The sequence below is a fragment of the Trichomycterus rosablanca genome, chromosome 14 (assembly GCF_030014385.1).
Source record: "Trichomycterus rosablanca isolate fTriRos1 chromosome 14, fTriRos1.hap1, whole genome shotgun sequence".
NCBI classification, from domain to species: domain Eukaryota; kingdom Metazoa; phylum Chordata; class Actinopteri; order Siluriformes; family Trichomycteridae; genus Trichomycterus; species Trichomycterus rosablanca.
Genome location: NC_086001.1, coordinates 10,849,803 through 10,874,702, shown reverse-complemented (window position 1 = coordinate 10,874,702; position 24,900 = coordinate 10,849,803). Strand labels below are relative to the sequence as shown.

At 39.9% G+C, this 24,900-nt stretch overlaps 1 protein-coding gene across 1 annotated transcript in view; it reads left to right on the top strand.

Annotated features, from left to right (window-relative positions):
- Nucleotides 1-24,900, top strand: part of ctnna2 (catenin (cadherin-associated protein), alpha 2) — a 600,844-nt gene that overhangs the window by 540,625 nt on the left and 35,319 nt on the right. The window contains exons 10-12 of the mRNA XM_063008183.1: nucleotides 1,548-1,640; nucleotides 19,236-19,392; nucleotides 21,421-21,621. Of these exons, the coding sequence (XP_062864253.1) occupies nucleotides 1,548-1,640; nucleotides 19,236-19,392; nucleotides 21,421-21,621 (451 nt within the window). The remainder of the gene's footprint in view (nucleotides 1-1,547; nucleotides 1,641-19,235; nucleotides 19,393-21,420; nucleotides 21,622-24,900) is intronic.

Below are 24,900 nucleotides of genomic sequence, written 5' to 3'. Positions count from 1 at the left end.
GCTGTAAACAAACTACGCATGTGGTAGGCTTACTTTAAAAATAGCCAATAAATACAATAGAGGTATTATGTAGGCATGTGCTCTTGTAATACCAGCTATGACAATGATTAAATAAGCTACTTAAGTGGCACCTGGTGCGAGTTAAGAAAACTTTGAGAGCAGTTTGCCACTCCTTTCAATCAGATGTGCTGAGAGAGTGTAATAGATAACTCAAGAGGTAAGGGATATGCAAAATGAATGGGAGTCAGCGTTTAGTGAGTCATGTCGCATGCTGGCGAGTGTAGGTAGGAAGGTCCCTGTCGATCATGTTCCGGCGCAAATTAGGCAACAAGGCATTCTGTTTTAGCTGGGCCATCTGCTACTTTAATTACACAGGGCAATACGTCTTTCGCATCAAACGGTTCAGCCACACACTGCCACTGCGGTAATGATTTTGAATATTCAACCCTAATGAGGATGATTCCTCTGTTGCAACTTAGCGCAGGCAGCCAATCATTGGTGACTAACAAAACGGACTCCAATTAGGCTTGTCTCCATGCACCCTGTGACATTTTAGGGTAATTGTGTTTCGCCACCGCAACTTCGGACCTGAATTATTTAGCATGCCATGTGTGCTGCTCTCACCTGTACAACTTTCTGCTGTCTCTGTAATGGAAAGTGGCCAGGTCGCTTTCAGTCCCTTCTACTAAATTACCCGATGGACATTTATATTAGTGCTCATGATGTGAATTATTTAAATATCAGCTGTTTATACATTGTAAAGTCGGGGCTGGAAGAAAACGGAAGGGTCATAAATCAGGTTTGGCTTGCCTAAAAAAAAAAAATACAGCCGCTCAGGTGGCGCAGCAGTAAAACACGCTGTTCACCAGAGCTGAGGTCTCGAATACATCGTATCGAATCTCGGCTCTGCCTTGCCGGCTAAGGCTGAGCAGCCACATATACAACGATTGGACTGTTGTTCAGATAACGGGCGGGACTAAGACGGATGAGGACTCTCTCTCAAACTACTACGATTATGACCTTTGGCGCCTGCACTGAGATGGAGAAGGGGTGCGTTAGAGGGTGTGGCCCTCCGTGCACAGCGCTGTACCGCACTGCACTCGTCAGGTGTAGGTGATAAGATGTTCGATTGCTATGCACGTGTCGGAGGGGGCGTGGAGCAGCCTCGTCCTCCCCAATCAGAAGCAGGGGCCGGCATTATTGAGAGGATGATTGACGGGTAGAAATTGGATGCGCTAAAGTGGGAGAAAAAGGGGTAAAAATAATAAATAAATAAATAAATACCAATCTAACACTTGGGTGAGTCTGACCTTCTGTAAATATTTTGTCCCAACATTTTAACTTTTAAAGTCGGGCATGAAATCCCTGACCCACCTGCGCATGGAATACTGATACCTAAAGATGAGCAGCAGGGGGTAAAGTTTGTAAAATTGTGTGTAAGAGTGGAAGAATGTGTGAGTACGTAGAGTGATTCAGCAGGATTTACACAACCATGGCCAGGACTGTATTTCCCAATCTCTTACCAACATTCACCTTTTTTTCTGTAGGTGGCTAACCTTGCGTGCTCCATCTCCAACAATGAGGAAGGGGTGAAGCTTGTTCGCATGGCTGCTACACAGATTGACAGCCTTTGTCCTCAGGTAAGAGTTCTCAGCATTTTTAACCTATTTTTAACCATGTGAAGCTAGGAAATGCCCCAAGTTACTGTGTTTTAGACCAGCCTATTATAACAGGTAGACATGAGCAGGATTTTGATGTCTGTCAATCAGCCCCGGTTCTGGACTGCTTTGCTTGGGGGGGCAGTAAAACCTAATGAGGGGGCATGTTGATAGTCATGTTTTTGAAGCCAGAAATATATTCAAGGCTTGATTTGTGCATGAATGATGACAGCCAAGCTATTGATACTGGCTTAAAGTGATGTATGAGGTAAAGAAATAAAAATGCATGTTTTCGAACTTAAACTTAAAACCCAATGATTAAAAAATACATGTTGATTATGTAAATGGAGAAAAAAGATTATCTAATTGTATTTCATTTTAATACGCCCCCTTAATTAAATTGCCATTACTAATAGAACAACTCTATTTCTTGAAAGGCTTTAATACAAATTTAAGTCAAAGCTGACAAATGTACCTACACACAGACTGAGAATATTCAAACGTGGAAATAGGAATGAGTGAGAATATTTATATTATTGGGAAATTAAAATATAAAGAAAACAAAAGAATACTAATTCTGTAAAAAAAAAGTGTTTATCAGTATACCTGCCTCTCGCTCACACTAACAGAACATTTACTGCCGAACTGAACTTTTTGGGGCAGTCTGCCGATTTGTATATGACTCAAAGAGCCAATCAGGAATAAGCAAGGAAATATCTTCACACTGTAAAACAAAATGCATTTTTGTGATTGGTTCAGAGATAATTTTAAAAATAGCCGTTGCTTGCATTGTGCTTGGGGGGGCAAAGACACAATTTGGGGGGGCAATGCCCCCCTCAGCCCCCCCCTAGCGCCGGCCCTGCTGTCAATCATAATCTCAAAGATTTATTACATATTAAGCATCACATTGATCTGGTTTGTCCGAACTCACACACACACACACACTTAATCACAGTTAGCACAAGGAGCAGCTATGAGAACATGTAGTTTATGTAAGCTTTGGGAGAAATCAACACAGTGCGACCTTGTTTTGCACCAGCCAAACCTGTAGACTATTTATATTCATGCATTTTGGCAGAATGACTTGAAATATGCCAGACACACTTAAGCTGAGTTTTAAATGCATGTTGTTGGGATTCTGGTACATTTAGAAAACATTATGCAGTCTGGGATGCAGTGATTTAGCAGGAAGACTATTTACCTTCCCCTTCTGCCATGATGTCAGTATTAAAAAAACTCCTACATCTGTTTGTTTATTAATGTGTGCAATTTACATACACCAAGTTCTACTTTAATTTGGAACTGTAGAAAGTTATGTAACATTTGTTCCATTGCATGCTACAACTGGTGACTTCTCTGTGCCCATATAATGCATGTAGTGCATTTTGTTTAGACCACAGTACAGAGTACTTAAGAATTAAATTGTGTTCTTTGTTTAACGTGGGAGGTGATGTGTATAAACAAAAATGCATAAAATCTTATTAGAAACTGTATTTTGAGTACTGTATCTTGAGACGAGACAAATACTAAGCACTGTCCAACTTCCAACTTTATTTAATACATTTATAATAAGCTGAATTGAGAGCTTGGAACATTTAAAAAATTTAACACACCTTGTAATCTGTGTATCTATGTAAATATACACAGTCGAGTCACATTATTATGACCACCAGCTAATATCCAGAGCAATTGTTGTGTGCAGCACAGACAGCAGCTAGACAGGCTGGGAGTGGCTCAATAAGGTCCTGGTAGGTTGTTACAGGTATGTGGAGCCATGCTGACTGCAGTGCATCCCACAGCTGCTGGAGGGTGCATGGGGGAGGATCGAGGTCCCACAGATGCTCAATTGGGTTCAAGTCTGGGGAATTAGGGGGCCAGGGTAGCACTTGGAAGTCTTGGTCATGCTCTTCCAACCAATGGACAATGTTGGACATTTCATGTGACGTGCCGCATTGTCTTGCTGGAAGATTCCATCCGCCCCAGGGAAGACAATTTTACCCATGGTACTTTTACCTATGACAGCACAAGGGATATATGTGTGCAGACACCTATCACACCCCTTGTATACCCACAAAGCCAGCTCACGAAACATGACTTCCTTCATGAGCTACGTGCTACGGCCGTTGAAAGTAGGAAGTGGTCATAATAATGTGACTTGACTGTGTAATTAGAGACATCCTGGCTGAATTTTGACTTCAGGTTTTTCAGTCATACCTATTGCTAATGCGTGTACAGTACATTTAGTTAAATCAGGTACATTTTAAGCTTCCAAATTTGGGGCTTTAGTTCAATGTTGGTCCCTTTCAGCTCCAGCATGACTATCCTACTGTCTTGATCAAAACAAGGTTCTTTAGGAGTTTGGTGGAGAGCAACCTTAACCAATAAATACATTTGAAGTAAACTGGTTGACTGTAAGAACTGCATAATAATTCTCATGGTATTATACTGTTGTGCATTTGTGATTTACGCCAAAAAAGTACACTGAATTAAAACAGCAATAATTTGCAAATAATTGTGATCTGTATTAATTTACAAACAGCACAAAGACAAATTATTTAATGTTTCAATTAGGAATGTAGAATAGAATGATGAATGCCTTTATTTGTCATATACTGTACATACTGTATACACCGATCAGCCATAACATTAGACCACCTGATTGTTTTACCATATAGAAGCATGTATTTCATGCTGTTCTTCAATGGTCAGGACCCCCACAGGACCACTACAGAGCAGGTATTATTTGGGTGGTGGATCATTCTCAGCACTGCAGTGACACTGACATGGTGGTGGTGTGTTAGTGTGTGTTGTGCTGGTATGAGTGGATAAGACACAGCAGCGCTGATGGAGTTTTTAAACACCTCACTGTCACTGCTGGACTGAGAATAGTCCGCCAACCAAAAATATATCCAGACAACAGCGCCCCGTGGGCAGCGTGTTGTGACCACTGATGAAGATCTCAAAGATGACCAACTCAAACAGCAGCAATAGATGAGTGATCGTCTCTGACTTAAATATACAAGGTGGACCAACTAGGTAGGAGTGTCTAATAGAGTAGACAGTGAGTGGACACAGTATTTAAAAACTCCAGCAGCGCTGCTGTGTCTGATCCACTCATACCAGCACAACACACACTAACACACCACCACCATGTCAGTGTCACTGCAGTGCTGAGAATGATCCACCACCTAAATAAAACCTGCTCTGTAGTGGTCCTGTGGGGGTCCTGACCATTGGAAGAACAGGGTGAAAGCAGGCTAAAAAGTATGTAGAGAAACAGATGGACTACAGTCAGTAATTGTAGAACTACAAAGTGCTTCTATATGGTGGAAGCTGATAAAATGGACAGTAAGTGTAGAAACAAGGAGCTGGTTTTAATGTTATGGCTGATCAGTGTATACAGATGTACAGTACAGTGAAATTATTTTCCCGCATATCCCAGTTTGTTTGGAAGCTGGGGTCAGAGCGCAGGGTCAGCCATTGTACGGCGCCCCTGGAGCAGACAGGGCCTTGCTCAAGGGCTGCATGGCAGAGCTGGGATTCGAATTCTCGACCTTTTTGTTCATAGCCCAAAGTCCTACCTGCTAGGCTACCACTGTCCACATTGGATACAAATGTAGCCAATGAAAACTTTAAAACCACCTTAAAAGGACATTGTAGAAATGACTGATTACTGCATGCATTTGTATTTTACCTACTGTCCATAATATGAGAGAGTTGAGTTTCTTTTGCCTTTTTATGCTTTTTACCCTCCACTCCATTCCTATTGTAGACAGCAGGGGTATATGCAGATCGATTACAAATCAATTTTATTTGAAACCTCATTTCCAAAACAGTAGACACAGTTTGGTGGCTGTAAGATGAATGTGATTTAACGATCAGCGTGTGAAGATTTGTGAACAGGTGGAGAGGTATAACATACTTTCTACAGAGATGATGGATTCGTAGGTGCTGCGACTGTGCATACTGAATAGCACTTGGTATTGTAATCAGATTCATAGAAAAGAAAAATACGCAATGGGCATGAATTTGTTCTCTAGTGGCACTCTAGTGAAATATAGGGGAATTATAAAGCTAAACTGTAAAAAAGCCATGCTTGTGCTTAAAGGAATACTCAAGTAAGTGTGTGTGTGTGTGTGTTTGTTTGTGTGTTTTCAGTGAACCATTATTTTAACACACTTCCCTAAGGCTTTGTTTACATAGACATCCTTGGAACACTGTGGTAACGGATTATATAAATCGAAACCTGTCTAAGTGTCAAAATAATGCTTCATCCTCTGTTAAAAATGTGACGCACCTCGATTTAATCATGCACCAGCCGATCAGAGATCAGAGAGACATTTAATCACATCACTGAAACTTTTGTATATTTGACCCAATTTAACAACTTGTGATTTGAGTTCTTATATCCAGTATACAGCATAGTCAATGGCTTACAAGCGCCCATGGCCGTGTCCCAATCCACATCACTCTTTACATCTCTAATATGACGAATTAGCACACAAACATTCATGCTCATTTTAATTCCTTCACTATTTTCTACATTTCTTAAGGTTTGAGTTGTTTCCTAGCAACAAACATCAGTGCGATTGCTAGGAAACGGTGCCAAGAATGAAAAGGGCCCGATACGTCCACTACTGACCAGATGTGATGTGTGGACTATTCTCAGCGCTGCAATGACAGTAAAATTGTAATGGCATGATTGCCTGAGTTGCACTGCTATGTTTTGCATGTGCAGCAGTGTTGGAAATGTTAAATAGGAGGAAAATCACTAACTGGATGTGTGGTTTTAATAAAGAGGCCAGTTGGTTTAACCAGTATTTACGTATCCCAACAACACTGCTGCACCTGTAACATTCATAGCAGAATGACACAAACTACTATGGCATTACCTTGTGAGTGTCAGCTGAGAATGGTCCACCAGACGAATACTATATTGTCAGTGGTGGCTCTATAGGAGTAATTTTTGACTGATAAATGCTGTACATGGGGTGACCAAGTGTACAGGCAAGATCTGGAATACAGTCAGTAATTGTATAGCCACAAAGTTCATATGCATGGTAGGTGCAGCTTCTGAAAATACTGGCAGCCAATAAGAAGGGGTGAAGTTACAGACGGTAGATAAAGACAAACACATTATAAGCATACCAACTATCTACAGCCAATAGCATTCAAATAGGCCTGGTGTCATCACACCAATGCCAACACTGTCACTGCCAGCTGCCACATCATCTTTGTCCTCCTTTCTGACCCCTTCCTGTCCTCCTTTCTGAAGTGAAGCTGGGACCTGCGGCCTTTTACTGCGGTTCTGCCAGTGCACTTCTCCTGCCAGACCTGCTGCTGGATGCTTCATCCCATGTTTTCTGCAAAACCACTTCTGGTCACTACCACTCAAGCGTTCTGGTGGCCACCATCCCAGCCCTGGTCATTTCAACCGGTAATGTTTGGCCCATAGTCACTTCACTTGGTCTTGGCAAAATGCAGCCCCACTTTCTTGCTTCAGTCCACCAGCTTTTCTCACCAGCCTTCTACTTTTACTGAGGAGACACTCCTGTAATTGATGCTGCCACTATTACCTCTCTCACCTTTAGCCCTGGTGCCGTGGGGAGGATAGTGGCATTGATTGTGTCACCTACACCCATCACAAAGAATTAATTGTGCACACTTCTGCCTCCAATCTCCTATGTGAGCACCTGTTTACACTGGATCTGGATCTGCACCACCTGTCCTGTTACAGTTTCCGCCTTGATTTCAGATTCTGCGCCACAAGGTGCCCTGGCTGCTTCTAGACACCCTTTTATTGACCTCCACCCTGAGGGTATGGCTTGGAACTGCCGTGATCCTGCAAAATCGTCTCAGTCTGTTTCACTTGCAGGAGATCATTTCATCAACTTCATCCACTGTTGGAGGTGGGATCAATGCACCACTAGTGGAAAAATGTTAGAAGTGAGGCTTTCTCAAACGGCGAGCTGGAACTTGTCATACTGGTCACGTCCTGACAGGTCTTTCAATGTTAGGGGCTAGAAGACTCAGCTTCTCACCACACCACCGTTCACACTTGTGCAGCTGCTGGCAGAGGCGCTTGACCAAGTGTGCGCACCGTAACACTTTGATTTTCAAGGTCAGCTCCTTCAGTTGTTCAGTGAGGACCTGTAGCGCTGGTCCTTCTAGTTCCTCCACCAGCTGCACTGTTTGTGGTTGATCGTTTCAGTCGGCTGCTCTGTCAACCAACTCAACCCGCCACTGATATGCCCTCTAGTAGCCAGTGCCGTCATAGTGGCATACTCGCAGCAGGTGCACTGACCAAGTGTGCACAACGTAACACTATTCGATTTTCAAGGTCAGCTCCATCAGGTGCTCAACAAAAGCCTGTAGTGCTTGTCCTTCTGGTTCCTCCACCAGCTGCACTGTTTTTGGTTGATAGTTTCAGCCAGCTGCTGTGTCAACCAAATCAAACTGCAACTGATATGCCATTTAGCTGGCAGAGTCATCATAGTGGCATATTCGCAGCAGGTGCACTGACCAATTGCCGTAACACTATTCGATTTTCAAGGTCAGCTCCTTCAGTTGATCAACAAGGACCTGTAGAGCTGGTCCTTCTAGTTCCTTCACCGGCTGCACTGTTTTTGGTTGATCGTTTCAGCCAGCTGCTGTGTCAACCAAATCAAACTGCAACTGATATGCCATCTAGCTGGCAGAGCCGTCATAGTGGCACACTTGCAGCAGGTGCACTGATTCCACCAGAGCACTAACGGCATTGGCGGAGTTAGGCAAGGACGCTGTGGAGGACAGTAATTCCACCTCTAGTTGCCCTAATGACTGCTGCAAGTCATATACAGTGGGGAAAATAAGTATTTGATCCCCCGCTGATTTTGTAAGTTTACCCCCTTACAAAGACTTGAACAGTCTATAATTTTTATGGAAGGTTTATTTTAACAGAGAGAGACAGAATATCAACAAAAAATCCAGAAAATAAACATTAAATAAAAGTTATAAATTAATTTGTATTTGATTAGGTGAAATAAGTATTTGATCCCCTAGCAAAACGTGCCTTAGTACTTGGTGGAGAAACCCTTGTTGGCAAGCACAGAGGTCAGACGTTTCTTGTAGTTGGTCACCAGGTTTGTGCACATCTCAGGGGGGATTTTGGCCCACTACTCTTTACAGAATCTCTCCAAATCCTGAAGGTTTCGAGGCTGTCGCTTGGAAACTCGAAGTTTGAGCTCCCTCCACAGATTTTCTAGGGGATTAAGGTCTGGAGCCTGGCTAGGCCACTCTAGGATCTTAATGTGCTTCTTCTTAAGCCAGTCCTTTGTTGCCTTGGCCATATGTTTTGGGTTATTGTCATGCTGGAAGACCCATCCACGACCCATCTTCAGTGTTCTGGCTGAGATTCTACGGTACATGGCCCCGTTCATCAGCCCCTCAATGCGATGAAGTCTTCCTGTACCCTTAGCAGACAAACAGCCCCAAAGCAGAATGTTTCCACCTCCATGTTTGACAGTGGGGATGGTGTTCTTGGGGTCATATCCAGCATTTCTCTGCCTCCAAACACGGCGAGTGGAGTTGATGCCAAAGAGCTCAATTTTGGTCTCATCTGACCATATCACATTCTCCCAAGCTTTCTCTGAATCATTCAGGTGTTCATTGGCAAACTTCAGACGGGCCTGTACATGAGCCTTCTTGAGCAAAGGGACTTTGCGGGCACTGTAGGATCTCAATCCATTACGGCGAAGTGTGTTACTAATGGTTTTCTTGGTGACTGTGCTCCCAGCTCCCTTGAGATCATTGACAAGCACCAACAGTGGTCTCTTTCTCACCAAGCTTCTTGCTGATGGTCTTGTAGCCCGTTCCAGCCTTGTGCAGGTCTACAATCTTGTCCCTGACGTCCTTTGATAGCTCTTTGGTCTTGCCCATGGTGGTCGAGAGATTTGAATGGAAGAAACTGATTCTGTGACAGGAGTCTTTTATACAGGGACAGGACTAATTTGTGTGCCTCATGGGCACATAACCGGTCTGTGGGGGTCAGAATTCTTGCTGGTTGGTAGGTGATCAAATATTTATTTCCCTTAATTAAATACAAATTAATTTATAACCTTTATTTAATGTTTTTTTTCTGGATTTTTTGTTGATATTCTGTATCTCTCTGTTAAAATAAACCTTCCATAAAAATTATAGACTGTTCAAGTCTTTGTAAGGGGGTAAACTTACAAAATCAGCAGGGGATCAAATACTTATTTTCCCCACTGTATCTCCATAGTAGCACACTCGTATCAGGTGCACTGACCAATTGCGCTCACCGTAACACTATTCGATTTTCAAGGTCTGCTTCTTCAGGTGATCAACCAAGACCTGTAGTGCTGGTCCTTTTAGATCCTCCGCCAGCTGCTGTATCAACCAGATCAAACTGCCATTGATATGCCCTCCAACTGCACTGGTGCACTGATTCCACCAGAGTGCTAACGGAGGAAGCACATGGCTGTGGTGGGATCAGGCGAGGACGCTGTGGGGGACAGTACTTCCACCTCTGATTGCCCTAATGACTTCTGCAAGTCATATATCTCCAATGCTAATCTAGGTGTGCGAGAAGGACACTGCACTTGTCTTTGGAAAAGTGAACTGTTCCCCAGGGCTCATGGGAATGTACCACAGCTTTGTCAATCCTGTGAACCTTTGTGGACATTACCAGCATACTAACTATCTAAATTCAACAGCATTCAAGTAGGCGTGGCATTATTACGCCAATTCTACAATATCATTTCATTTTTGCAGCATGTGGTAAACTAGATGATTATGATTCAGCTCTACGTCTGTGAAGTTCTGTCCATGCCCCCTCTTTTGTTCTCTGATTCATGTTTACTATAATAGATAATCTAGTGAACAGACAATGCCTGTCATGCCCCCCACTGATTTCTGGGAACCAATGCCTCTCAGATGCCTCTATTAAACAGCATGCACTTTTGGCCAAACCCTGGTTTTGCTTACCTATCCATAGACCCCCAAGTGTTCTCATTTGTAAAACCCTGGCCTATTTTAAAGTATTTTTACTGCCATAATGCTCAGAGATGGTTTTGATGTTAAAACATCCATCATCAGCCACCACAGCATACAGGCCTATCAGGAAATTACAAGATGATGCCTGAGCCTTCATATTCTCTGAGAGGGTTGACAGTACTGTTTCCTTTATGGGTCAATGTGACACTTGTAAATTTTTGATCACTTTTGAGCTCGTGTATTCAGAACGAGCAGTTAGCACTTTTCTTCAAGCAAGTGTTGCACGACCTGCACTTAAAAAAGAGGGCTATGCGTGTCTCTAAGGGAGCAAGTGCTAGATTTCATCATCCCAGTTGGATAGCTACTGCCCTTTAGGTAAGACATTGCTTGTGGCTTATAATTAGCTATGACTACACTGTTAAAAATGGTGGTCAGCTAACGTAATAGACCACTGTGCCGCCCGAAATGTACCAGTCTCAAAAGGGTTGAAAAGTAATTGCTAAGACTCTAGGACCTCAGCGAACAACAGTGAGAGTCATTATCCTTCCCTAAGGTGTTGACAACTCATAAAGAAGGCCACTTAATTGTTACAGGCAGACAACTGGGTTAAATTATCTCTCAGATAACAAGGGGTGCCCACACAAGCCATAGTAATTACCCACTGACAATGGTCAGAGGAGCCGACAGGTTGTTGGGCATCCAAGACTAATTAAGGCCAGAGAACATAAAAGCTATGGTGTCTGGTCCGAAATCAACAAAAGGCCTACTGAGGCCTAAAAAGCAGATTATTTTCTACACTGGTAATTTAAATACAACAGACAGTCCATCAAACGCTTTTGTTTAGTACTCTACGTAAATGCAGACCTGTCAGTGTGCCCATTCTAACTCCTGTCCACCTTAAAAACACCTACAATGCAAACACAGACATTCGAACTGAACATCTGAGCAACAGAAAAAAAAATTGACTCCTGTGAATCTTGTTTTCTTGGTGGGTCAGAGTTGGTTTGACAGTATATCAGGCAGGTAGTCCTAATGTTTTGACTCATCAGTGTGTACATTTAGAGTACAATGAATAACCAACCCAAGTGGTTGAAGATTTGCCATAAGCCGGCGCTCAGGTGGCGCAGTGGTAAAACACGCTAGCACACCAGAGCTGACATTTCGAACTCGTCGGTTCAAAACTCGGCTCTGCCATTTGACTGGGCTGGGCGGCTACATGAACAACGATTGGCTTTTGTTTATACAGTGTGGGAGCTGGATAGGGACCTCATAACTGATGCAATTATGACCTCTGCTGGCTGATTGATGGCGCCTAATCAGGGTGTGGCTCTCCGTACACAAAACAGATGTGCATATGAACTCGCCTCGTGCAGGTGAAAAGATGCAGTCGGCTACTGCACATGTGTTGGAGGGGATGTGTGTCTGTCTCGCCCTCCTCAATCAGCAGTAGTAGAGAGGAAGCATAATGCAATTGGGTTATTGGATATGCTAAAAGTTGGGAGAAAAAGGAAGAATACATATATATATATATATATATATATATATATACAGTGTATCACAAAAGTGAGTACACCCCTCACATTTCTGCAGATATTTAAGTATATCTTTTCATGGGACAACACTGACAAAATGACTCTTTGACACAATGAAAAGTAGTCTGTGTGCAGCTTATATAACAGTGTACATTTATTCTTCCCTCAAAATAACTCAATATACAGCCATTAATGTCTAAACCACCGGCAACAAAAGTGAGTACACCCCTAAGAGACTACACCCCTAAATGTCCAAATTGAGCACTGCTTGTCATTTTCCCTCCAAAATGTCATGTGATTTGTTAGTGTTACTAGGTCTCAGGTGTGCATAGGGAGCAGGTGTGTTCAATTTAGTAGTACAGCGCTCACACTCTCTCATACTGGTCACTGAAAGTTCCAACATGGCACCTCATGGCAAAGAACTCTCTGAGGATCTTAAAAGACGAATTGTTGCGCTACATGAAGATGGCCAAGGCTACAAGAAGATTGCCAACACCCTGAAACTGAGCTGCAGCACAGTGGCCAAGATCATCCAGCGTTTTAAAAGAGCAGGGTCCACTCAGAACAGACCTCGCGTTGGTCGTCCAAAGAAGCTGAGTGCACGTGCTCAGCATCACATCCAACTGCTGTCTTTGAAAGATAGGCGCAGGAGTGCTGTCAGCATTGCTGCAGAGATTGAAAAGGTGGGGGGTCAGCCTGTCAGTGCTCAGACCATACGCCGCACACTACATTAAATTGGTCTGCATGGCTGTCACCCCAGAAGGAAGCCTCTTCTGAAGTCTCTACACAAGAAAGCCCGCAAACAGTTTGCTAAAGACATGTCAACAAAGGACATGGATTACTGGAACCATGTCCTATGGTCTGATGAGACCAAGATTAATTTGTTTGGTTCAGATGGTCTCAAGCATGTGTGGCGGCAATCAGGTGAGGAGTACAAAGATAAGTGTGTCATGCCTACAGTCAAGCATGGTGGTGGGAATGCCATGGTCTGGGGCTGCATGAGTGCAGCAGGTGTTGGGGAGTTACATTTCATTGAAGGACACATGAACTCCAATATGTACTGTGAAATACTGAGCAGAGCATGATCCCCTCCCTCCGGAAACTGGGTCGCAGGGCAGTGTTCCAGCATGATAATGACCCCAAACACACCTCTAAGACGACCACTGCTTTATTGAAGAGGCTGAGGGTAAAGGTGATGGACTGGCCAAGCATGTCTCCAGACCTAAACCCAATAGAACATCTTTGGGGCATCCTCAAGCGGAAGGTGGAGGAGCGCAAAGTCTCGAATATCCACCAGCTCCGTGATGTCGTCATGGAGGAGTGGAAAAGCATTCCAGTGGCAACCTGTGAAGCTCTGGTAAACTCCATGCCCAGGAGAGTTAAGGCAGTTCTGGGAAATAATGGTGGCCACACAAAATATTGACACTTCAGGAACTTTCACTAAGGGGTGTACTCACTTTTGTTGCCGGTGGTTTAGACATTAATGGCTGTATATTGAGTTATTTTGAGGGAAGAATAAATTTACACTGTTATATAAGCTGCACACAGACTACTTTTCATTGTGTCAAAGTGTCATTTTGTCAGTGTTGTCCCATGAAAAGATATACTTAAATATCTGCAGAAATGTGAGGGGTGTACTCACTTTTGTGATACACTGTATATATGTAAAGATTTACCATAACCCAATTTACTTAATATGGATTTGGTATTTTAATGTCCACATAACTTTGACCAATTAGTGTATGGTAATTAGGTAATTATTTAAATTATTTACCTAAACCTCAAGGAAATTGGGCTTTATTTAAGGAACCACTTTTTACACTGATTTAGTGTCATACACATTATACAGGCTGATTGCCGAATATGAACACACATCACTAAAATAGCACCGGCTGTGTCAGAGTTAATCACGACAAGAACCTTTTTCTGACAGCCGTTGAGCTCAGTTTGGTACGTTCAGCAAATATTTAAACAGTGTAAAGATTTAAAAGGAAACTAGTATTAAAATCTTACATATTTAAGTCATAAATTAACAGAAATGTTTAAATTGGTAAGTAAAGCAAAGTCTCTGTATCGACTTTAGAGATGTTTAATAAAGCATCTGCACACACTTCTGCAGATTTAGCTGGTTTTCTGATTTAGGTAACACCTTTTACACTTATAAATGTTAGTTTTGTGGTATCAGTTTATTATTATTATTTTTTTCTGAAACAGATGACACTATTTACAGTCCTGTTTAAGTATGCTATATCGGATGCAGCCTTTGTCTTTTTTATCTCCTTTATTTTGATCTTCTTCTATTGCTTTATTTGCTTCTTCCTCTGGATGATCACATTAGAGGTTGCCTAAGCCTCTCCATTCTGCCCTGTCCTAAACATCCCCCATTGCATATCTAAACCTTCCTGCTGATCTACAGTACCAGTAGTCAGTAGGCTTAGGCTGGATGGATTTTAATCTGCAGGAAGCAGTGCAATAATTTTCTTTTTTTTCTATCCCGTGTTTATTCAGGGGTGGGACCAGTAATGTGATCACCTGATCATTGAAGTAAATATGCTTACAATCTTATTGTGGCCTCTGATAAAACCAGTGCACTCCTAGTTTAAAAGAAGGGGAACCTTAAAGATGATTTAGTTTGTTACCAGTTTTAGAAACATTGCACCACAAAATAGCATTCAGATTTTTCCATAAACCATAAAGCATTTCTCCAGAGTGACAAACTGTAGGACTTACACAGAACTTTGATCTCCTTGCTAAGGTCGGAAGGAAAACCAAAACTGTCAACTTGTGATAAGGTAAAATTGGCAAAAAAAAGTCTGTCATATATTTTAAAAATAAACAATATATCATTAAACCCAAAATACTCCAAGCCAGAGTACAGTACCACAGAACTTCACCACAGACAGGAAGAAAAAGCTATTGCTACAGTTAGCATAGCAACTAACTAAATAAAATCCTTGGACTCAAACGGACTGAAATACCAGAGCTTTATCACACATACTGATCGTGGGATACCTCAGTGAAAAAGAGTTGCGGCCTGACCTAAATATGATACCTTAGAGGACAAATGTCAGTAAAGTTAATCAGATCTTCCTGTGTTTACTCATCCAAGAAATAGTTTCCTGTCACTGAAGCTTTTAACATGAATGGTTGAGATGGTCATATATTTAATTATGATTAGCTGAAGAATATAAGCTGATTTGCTTACCTCAAACCATGTGAAGTTTTGGGTCCTCAGTGAGGGTTAGGATGCCAATGGAAACCTGTAATTGATTGTGAAAATGCAATATAGTAATTTAAGTATGCACATGGTGTGTACAACAGGATGTTTCTATGTGTCACAATAAGGATGTTATACCTAAAATATAAAAACATCCTTAACCATATTGTTAAGTGAGTAATGTGTGTGGCATACACCAGGAGCATGCAGCCTCCTTTGCTTTTTGAAAAGGCTATTTTGCTTTTTGGGTCACTGCAAATCACAAAGTTATTTTGACGTATTAATATAATGGTAGCCTTCTCCTCCAGGAACACAAACTTTGATTGCCAAGTTGTTTGATGGGTATCAAGTTGAGGTAAATAATGACCAATAGCATTAATTACCAGAATGGCATTAAATCTGTCCTGGTAGCTGTAGTGGCAACAGTAAAAAAATAACAGTTATGAAATAGGTATTCGTCAAATTATGCCAGTGAAGTTTAGTGTTTTAAAAATCTTTTCATAGTTCATTCATTCATTCATTCATTCATTGGCTTGTACTAATCATATTACTAGTCCTTTTTATGCTATAGTTGAGTGAGTATCATGATGTCTGTTGAAAGTAAATCAATGGCTTTTACCTGGGCTTTCTTTGCTGATAGCTTAAATGAAAAAAGACAGCTGCTGAAGGAAAGTGGGGAAACCTTCAGATGAGCAGAGGAGCTTAGGGATTTTCAGGGATTTACTGATGTGTGGTACTGCCTTAAACCCTACACATAGAAAACATTCAGCAAAAGATCAATTAAATAAATAATAATCAAACAGGTTTAAGTATATCACTACTTCTTTATTATTATTATTATTATTATTATTATTATTATTATTTTAGATTCCAAGCCTCCTAAATAGTATGTCAAATTAGTTTGCAATACCAGCATGCTGAGGTGGCAGAGCAATTTTATATGGTACCTTTCTGAGCTTAAGTATCAGAGGAGCCACCAGCCTGGTCTGGCATTTGATAAAATGAATTGGCCATGCCTGAGGAAAGCAGGACCAAAAAGGAAATCATCTTGTTGCTGCTGCAACAGAGAAACCTACAGTCTGCTTGAGGCATTAACATGAATGCTACAGGAGTACAGAGACAGTAGCATGGTTCTCTGGGGCCAAGGGGTTTACACGTCAGAGATAACGTAAAAATATATAACAGATAGGTGCCAATTTGTCTGTTGGAGAGCACTGCTCCTGTTACTCAGGGTATTCCCCAAGGCTCTCTTCTTGGCCCTCTACTTTTTATTATCTACATCCTGCCCATTGGAGATATACATCATGGTAATATCTAATTTGTTATGATGATAACACTCACATACACTTTATTATTAAACCCACAATCATTACCATCACTCATGCTTACTTTCCTCAGTTAAATGCTAAGAAGAACTTATGATTTTTGGTACCAAGTCAGTTGTTTCTGCTTATATTCTGCTCACTAGTTGCTGATGATATTTCTGTCGGCTCTTTCATCACTGTGTGAAGCCTTGATGACCCCGGTCTCCATTTTGACCCCGGTCTCCATTTTGACCCCGGTCTTGCCTTTGAACCACACGTCAAATTCCATCTGCACAATATCACTCCACCCTAGACTTCTAAAAATGCTGAGATCTTGGTATATGCCTTTATTACAACAAAGATATACTACTATAAAAGATTTACTAAATTTCGTTGTATGCAAGTATAATGACAATAAAGGTTCTTCTTCTTCTTCTTCTACTCAAATTCCTTATTTATGGTCTACCTCCAAAATGCCTCTACAGTGCATCCAAAATTCTGCAGCCAGACTTCTGGTCTCCACTAAGAGATCTGCACATATTACCCCTGTCTTTCTCCAGCCACTCTGGCTGCCGGTGACTAAACGTGGCTATTATGTTATCATTTTCAGACCTGCTCCATCTGCATGTCAGAGCTCGCAAATTAAGGCCTTCTAGCTGTTTCTATTATTAGGCTGTCCACTGTGAGTGGCAGGTCATTCAGTGTCGCTGCCCCCCCTCACTCTGGAACTCCTGTACTTTCCTGTCTGTACCTTTAAAGCCCAGTTTAAAACTTATCTTTTCATAGTGTACTTCCACTTACTCCATGGGTTTAATGGTGCTATATAAGTCAATTTTTTTGTGTGAATTATAATAACTATTATTATTATTATTATTATTATTACTAGTAGTAATAGATGGGGCGGCATGGTGGCTTAGTGGGTAGCACTGTCACCTCACAGCAAGAAGGTCCTGGGTTTGATCCACAGGTGAGGCGGTCCGGTGCCAAATCCCGCCGGTGACCCCTAATGGGAAGAAGCCAGAAATGCCAACCCTGTAATAAAAAATAAAAAAAGGGACAAAGGCTGAGGAACAAGAAGAAGAATTACTAGTAGTAATAGTAGTAGCAGTAGGAGCAGCAGTAGTAGTATCTTGCATTATTTGAATTTATTATTAACGTTACTAGTAGTAGTAGCAGCAGCAGCAGTAGTAGTCGTGTCTTTTTCATTATTATTATTTTTTTTTATTATTATTATTACTACTAGTAGTAGTAGTAGTAGTAGTAGTTGCTGTTGTTGTATCTTTCATTATTATTATTATTGTTTTACTTTTACTAGTAGTAGTAATAGTATTAGCAGAAGCAGCAGTAGTAGTAGTATCTTGCAATATTTGTATTATTTTTAATATCATTACTAGTAGTAATAGCACTAGTAGTAGTTGTATCTTTCATGATTATTATTATTACTAGTAGTAGTAATAGTAGTAGCAGCAGCAGTAGTAGTATCTTGGATTATTTGTATTATTTGTATTATTTTTATCATCATTACTAGTAGTAATAGCAGCAGCAGTAGTAGTACCTTGCATTATTATTATTATTATTATTATTATTATTATTATTACTAGTGATATTTGCATTCTCTTAAGTTTTTAGGTTAATCAGGTAAGTAAGTAATTTGTAAAGGTTGAAGGTAGAGAAATACAGCAGAAGTTGTGGCTTCAGTGAGACAAAAGGTTCCTTATCAGATTGGTGTATCAAGATTCTTTACTGGAAAGAGCAACTGGATTTGCATTAGTGTACCGAAATACAATTTTACCATTGGAATTGTTTATAGCTTACCCAGTGCAGTTTTTCAATGTCTGTTATCTCAAGATCTGCTTCTTTAACTCGAAAAGAAGATGTTAGCAGAATGTCTGACTAAACACATTTATATTCGGCCTTAATGTAATTTTGGAGACATTGTCTGAGTCCCAAACACTGACAGATGAGGGAATTTGTGAATACAAGCTCTGCCTCCTGTTTTGGATTTGATTGCTCTAGGTACACACACCAGACCTGCTTTTTTAATAAAATCAGGCGTGTTTCTTTTATAACAGACAAAAAGTTTGTTTGTTATAAGACCAAGTTTTATTAGATCAAGTTATAGCAACAAAGCGGCCTATTTGTCCTGGTTCCAGAGTTTTTCGAGTTAAATCAATAATTTCCTAACAGACAAACATAAATAACAAAGACATTATAATACATTTAGCTTTAACATATAGCTTACATGCCAGCTAATTAACCTTGCTAGTCAAGAGTTAAATTATCAAATTTGTATAATTGTAACAGTGATGTCTCCCTCATGTTCCTCCTTTCTGTTTGTGTTTGAGAGTTTTTTGTTCAACTTCTTCACTGTAACGATTAATTCAATGCACAAACAAGCCATATACTTAAAACTAACCCTGTACAAGGTTTTCTGTATTTAAATAATCATGTTTTTGACTTTATTGGCACTTTACCTATAGGGCACTGTGTGTTTTTGAGCATAACCTAACCTAGTCTGACTTTCATCCAGGTGATCAACGCTGCCCTGACACTGGCGGCCCGTCCCCAAAGCAAAGTGGCTCAGGACAACATGGATGTGTTCAAAGACCAATGGGAAAAGCAGGTGCGCATTCTGACTGAGGCTGTGGATGACATCACTTCCGTTGATGACTTCCTCTCTGTTTCAGGTAACCAAATTTAAGATAAGACAAGATAATCCTTTATTAGTCCCACAGTGGGGAAATTCACAGTGTTACAGCAGCGAAGGCATAGCAAGGCACTTAAAACAAAAAAAAATAGACAAATGAACAGTACAGTGTATAACAATGTAGACATTATCAATAATAAAAGTCAAAAACTCTAAAATATATTATTTAGAAAATAATTGCACACGAAGTCTTAAATTGCAAATTGAAAAAAAAAAAAATGTTGCACATTGTTATGCTCCATTAAAAAAACTATACTTCCTGTAAGTGTGTATAGTTTTAAGTGTGTGTGTGTACGTGATCTGCTGGGATTTAAAAAACAAATAATATATATATATATATGTTTTTTTTCATTCCTACACAGCGGTTCAGTTTAGTCTGGTTTGGTTCTTGTTTTGGTTTTTAATGAGTAAGCTTATGTGGATAAGCTTGAAGATAAATTTACTAAAAGCCTTCACAGTATTAGAGGATTTGATTCTTACTTTGTTTGATGATAATAATAATAACCATAAATGTAGAAAAACTATAGAATTATCTTTTCAATGGGCGCAAGCCGCACAGTAACACCCTGGACGGGCTATTTTTAATTAAGCAAGATGGATATGTTAAAAAAAAAAAGATAAAGGCATTTTTTTTGTTTCTTAGCTGTTATTAAATCATTTAATCAATGCGGTCTTTTTCCCACCTAATTTAGCCTTACTATGTCTATTGTTTGTTTCTTTGCCTTCTTTGTCTGTCATTCAAGAGCCTTAATATTGCATCAGCTCTGTTATTATTATTTGGTGTTTTTATGCAGGTAAAATGTTTGAAGTCACACACAGCAAAGGTATTTCATTAATGACTGCAGCTCTCATTGCTAATGAGATGTTTTTATGTGATGCTAGTGTGTAATGCTTAATGAATTCTGACCTTTTTATCTATCTTCAGATACACAATAGATTGCCATTTCTAATCTCTGCTAATCAGGATGCATCCACTGTCTGAAATAGGATGCATTCAATTTCAAATTTATTAACCTCATGCCACCACACTTCATACCTCTGGCTGGCATTTATTAGTGGTTGCTATGAGGGGTTTGGTGTAGGAGGTGTATAAATATAATTACAAAATAACAATAATAATAACTATGATAAAATATTATATTTTATTATAATACAATGTATTGTGATAGAATCAAATGTACACATGCTAACCTCTAACTCTAATACTAAATATGATCATTTATTGTACTTTTTGTAATGAAATCCTACCCACCTCATCTCTCTATTTTCTGTTATGATAAAATCCAAGAAAGAAAAGCAAAAACCCCAGAAAACTCAGTATCACTGTGTACAATATGTTGCAAGGTGGTTCGTCCTGCAGTGCATTCTGATGCCATATCATTCATGGGTAAAAGATGCACCTGTGCCCAATGAAATCTATGAGAAAACAGAAAGACTTCCTTCCATTGCTCTGATCTTCAGTTCAGTACCTCTTGTGGGTTCCTTTTTTGGTGGACAGGAGTTAGATTGGGCACTTTAACCACCCTACGACTACACCGCACCATAAACAGCAAGGATTGCTCCCAGGCAGCCAAGAGTTTGACGTACTGTGTGTTGTTACACATCCACCTCATCATCAGTATTAAAATTATTTGCAGTTTGAGCTAAATGTCCTCTACCAGCAGTGGGTCATGGACAAGATCATGGCTTGCACCTCCATAGACCACTGTGAGCACCCCTTCCTGTTTTGGAGATACTTTACCCAGTTGTCTGGCCATAACGTTTTGTGACACAATTGTTACAAAGTTGGCAATGTCTTGCATTTTTTAGCGAGTGGTCCTAATGTTTAGGCTGATCCGTTTAAGTCCTTTTCAGGCTGATCCCATTTAAGTTAATTATTATTATTAATGTTGGTTATTGATTATTAATTATTATTAATTACTAACCATGTTTAATATAATGGCTTCTTTTTACTTCTTATTTTTTTGTCTAACTTATATTTCTCGCTTTGTCTTTCTCCGCTATGTAGAGAACCACATCCTGGAGGATGTGAACAAGTGTGTAATAGCTCTACAGGAGGGGGATGTAGACACATTGGACCGGACAGCGGGGGCAATCAGGGGTCGTGCTGCCCGCGTGGTCCATATCATCAATGCCGAGATGGAGAACTATGAACCTGGCGTCTACACTGAGCGAGTTCTGGAGTCTATCAAGCTGCTGTCTGAAACAGGTGAGCTTCCACCACTGCACTACACTGTACTGCACTATACTGAACTGTACTAGACTATAGTAAACTATATGTAATACCTTACACTTTCCTGCACTGAATTAAACTATTTTACACCACATTACACAACACTAAACTACCCTACAGTAAAGGGAATTGCACAAACCAGCCCTACATTACACCACACTGAAGTGGACTGCAGGAAACTACCTTCATAATACACTGTACTGAACTGCACTATCATCCACCTGCACAACAAGTGCACTTGACTGAAGAGCCACAATTTCTCACTTTACTGTGACAGTGCTGGGAGTGTACGCCTTCAACAAGCTTCTGCACAGATCCGTTGTTTAGAGTTGCTTAACTGCAGTCTGTGCATGTGTGTAATTGGGGGGTTGGTGATGGCGTAACTTTAGGGTTTGTGTCAAAATGATGGTGTTTTAGGTGCTGCAGTTGTGTTTACTAGGACTGTCAGAATACATTTACTGCTAAAAATATGTTACTGTTTTCCTGCCATTCATGTATTTGGAGGCAACAAATATAAATTTAAATAGTAATTAAATTTATTTAATAATATTAATATTTAATATGAAACACTAATATTTCTCCCTCTTATATTTCATGAGATTTGTGTTTTGGAATGGCAGCTTAGATGATAGACACTTTCTATTTCTATCTGCACTTTTATTTTTTGGTTGGAAACTGTCTAAATACAGCAGAAATATAAAATACAGCGGAACAGAACTACATACAGTTTCAGGTTACACCTTTTTTCTATCTTCAGATGAAGTTTTAACATGTGTAACCTTATAAATTCTGCATCAGATCAGCAACAATCAAAAATAAAACAGTAAATGTAGATATGAGGGTTCTTCAAAAAGTTACAGACTCACTTTTTTTAACTATTTATTAAGGATTTCAAAAACAAGTGTTTCTACATGGTCACCTAAACCTAAAACCTAACAATAACCTCATTTTATACAATGTGTGAGTGCTTGACTATAGTCCAAATCTGTCTTTGAACAATTAGTGTTCTCTGTCCTAATGTTTTTGAGTGTGTTGAAAGCATAAAATTACCTTAAGTATTGCACATGATGCACATTTACCACTTTGATACTCGGTTTTTATCACTTGCCACTGCGCTTAAAGTTCAGTCTAATTAAATTTTGACTGTTTGCCCTTTGAAAGTGGCGCCAATGAGACAAACTGTGTTTTTATGACATAGAGCAAAGCAAAGCACAAAAATGTCAATTATGAAGTTATTCTCACTGTTTTCCAAAACACTAAACTTTTTAATTAAACATTAATAGATATAGATAGATAGATAGATAGATGGATAGATGGATAGATGGATAGATGGATAGATGGATAAGTGGATAGATAGATAGATAGATAGATAGATAGATAGATAGATAGATAGATAGATAGATAGATAGATAGATAGATGGATGGATGGATGGATGGATGGATGGATGGATGGATGGATGGATGGATGGATAGGGATGGATGGATGGATGGATGGATGGATGGATGGATGGATGAAGATAGATAGGTAGGTGGGTGGGTGGGTAGGTGGGTGCATGGATGGATGGATGGATGGATGGATGGATGGATGGATAGATAGATAGAGATGGATGGATGGATGGATGGATGGATGGATGGATAAGTGGAGAAGATAGATAGGTAGGTAGGTACAGTAGATAGATAGATAGAGATGGATGGATGGATGGATAAGTGGAGAAGATAGATAGGTAGATAGATAGATAGATAGATAGATAGATAGATAGATAGATAGATAGATAGATAGATAGATAGATAGATAGATAGATAGATAGATAGATAGATAGATAGATAGATAGATAGATAGATAGATAGGAGGAAGAGGTGGATGGATGGATGGATACTTTATTGATCCCAAAGAAGAAGGCTCCAGTAGCATGATACAACAAAGAAACAAATAATGGTGCCACATAGGTTGGTAGGTAGGTCGGTAGGTAGGGAGTAGGTAGTAAAGTACGGAAACTTTTTGAAGATCCCTCGTATTTTATGAGATTTAAATCCTCACTATGCCTAAAACCTAACAATAGCTACTTATGAATAGGGGTCCAAGAGAGCATAATTTGATATTTGCTGAGGTAAAATGATCATTCTCCACTCTCTCTTCAAACACAAATGCTAAATGTGAATATTTGTATAAAAAGAAAATCTCAGGTGAAAAGCAAAAAAGAAAATATTCAGCTGCTCAAATTTCTAAAGATTCAGTGGCTGAATCTCAAACAGAGCAAGCATATTAGCCATCACCCTTTCAGATTGGTAAGGCTTGTGATAGTTATTCATTGAGCAAATGGAAACTGGAAAGAACCATAAAATTTGAGATTTTTATATTATATTATTATTATTTTTTTTTCTTTTCAGTTTGGATACATTATTCAGTAAAATTGGCATCCTTAGTACTTAATAAATACCACTCTGCTTTCTGTTATTCAATTTATAGTACGAAAAAAAAAATACATATGCACTGGGTGTGAATGTATTATTCACTGAAATCACCACTGGCACAGACGTGAAATATAATAGAATTATTCAGCAAAACTGTAAGGTATGGAATTGTAAATCTAAAATAAATAGATGATTTGTCACAGACTCCTACACAACCCAATATGCAATATGTCTCATCCCCGGCCAGCATTGCGAATGAAATCAGTGACACCCACAAACCATCTTTGTTATATTCACCCCCATAACTCTTGTCCCGTTACTGACAATTCTCACTGCCAAGAAATTCCAAATAAATGATGTTTCATGTACAAAAACAGCTCCAGATAAATAGCTATTAAGAGAAATAGACAAGGCTTTTACAGAGAAACTAAGAAAAATAGGCAGATCCAGACAGAAAGACAGAGTAAAAAGGTTTAGAATGCCACTTTTTACTTCCTTGACATTTATGGTCCACACGGTTTTAATCCGTTTTTAGCACCTGCACCTGTCACAGCCAATTGCAGTTACTTAAAGCAGAGACTTAGACTCTGACAGACACCATGGCAAGCTGAAAAACATTCCTGTAACATCCAACACTGAGACTTCACTCCTGCGATGTATCCGGCACTTCTAAATTACACTGTCAGAGACACTCGCTGATGAGAAAAGAGAAGTTTTTTTTAAAAAGCTTTTTATCTCAGCTCCTGTGTTATATTAACATAAAACATTAAGTAAATAAAGCTCTGTCTGACTTTTTGCTTTTTGATGGATTGTGCATCTCTGCTGTTGTTTAAAATCAACCGC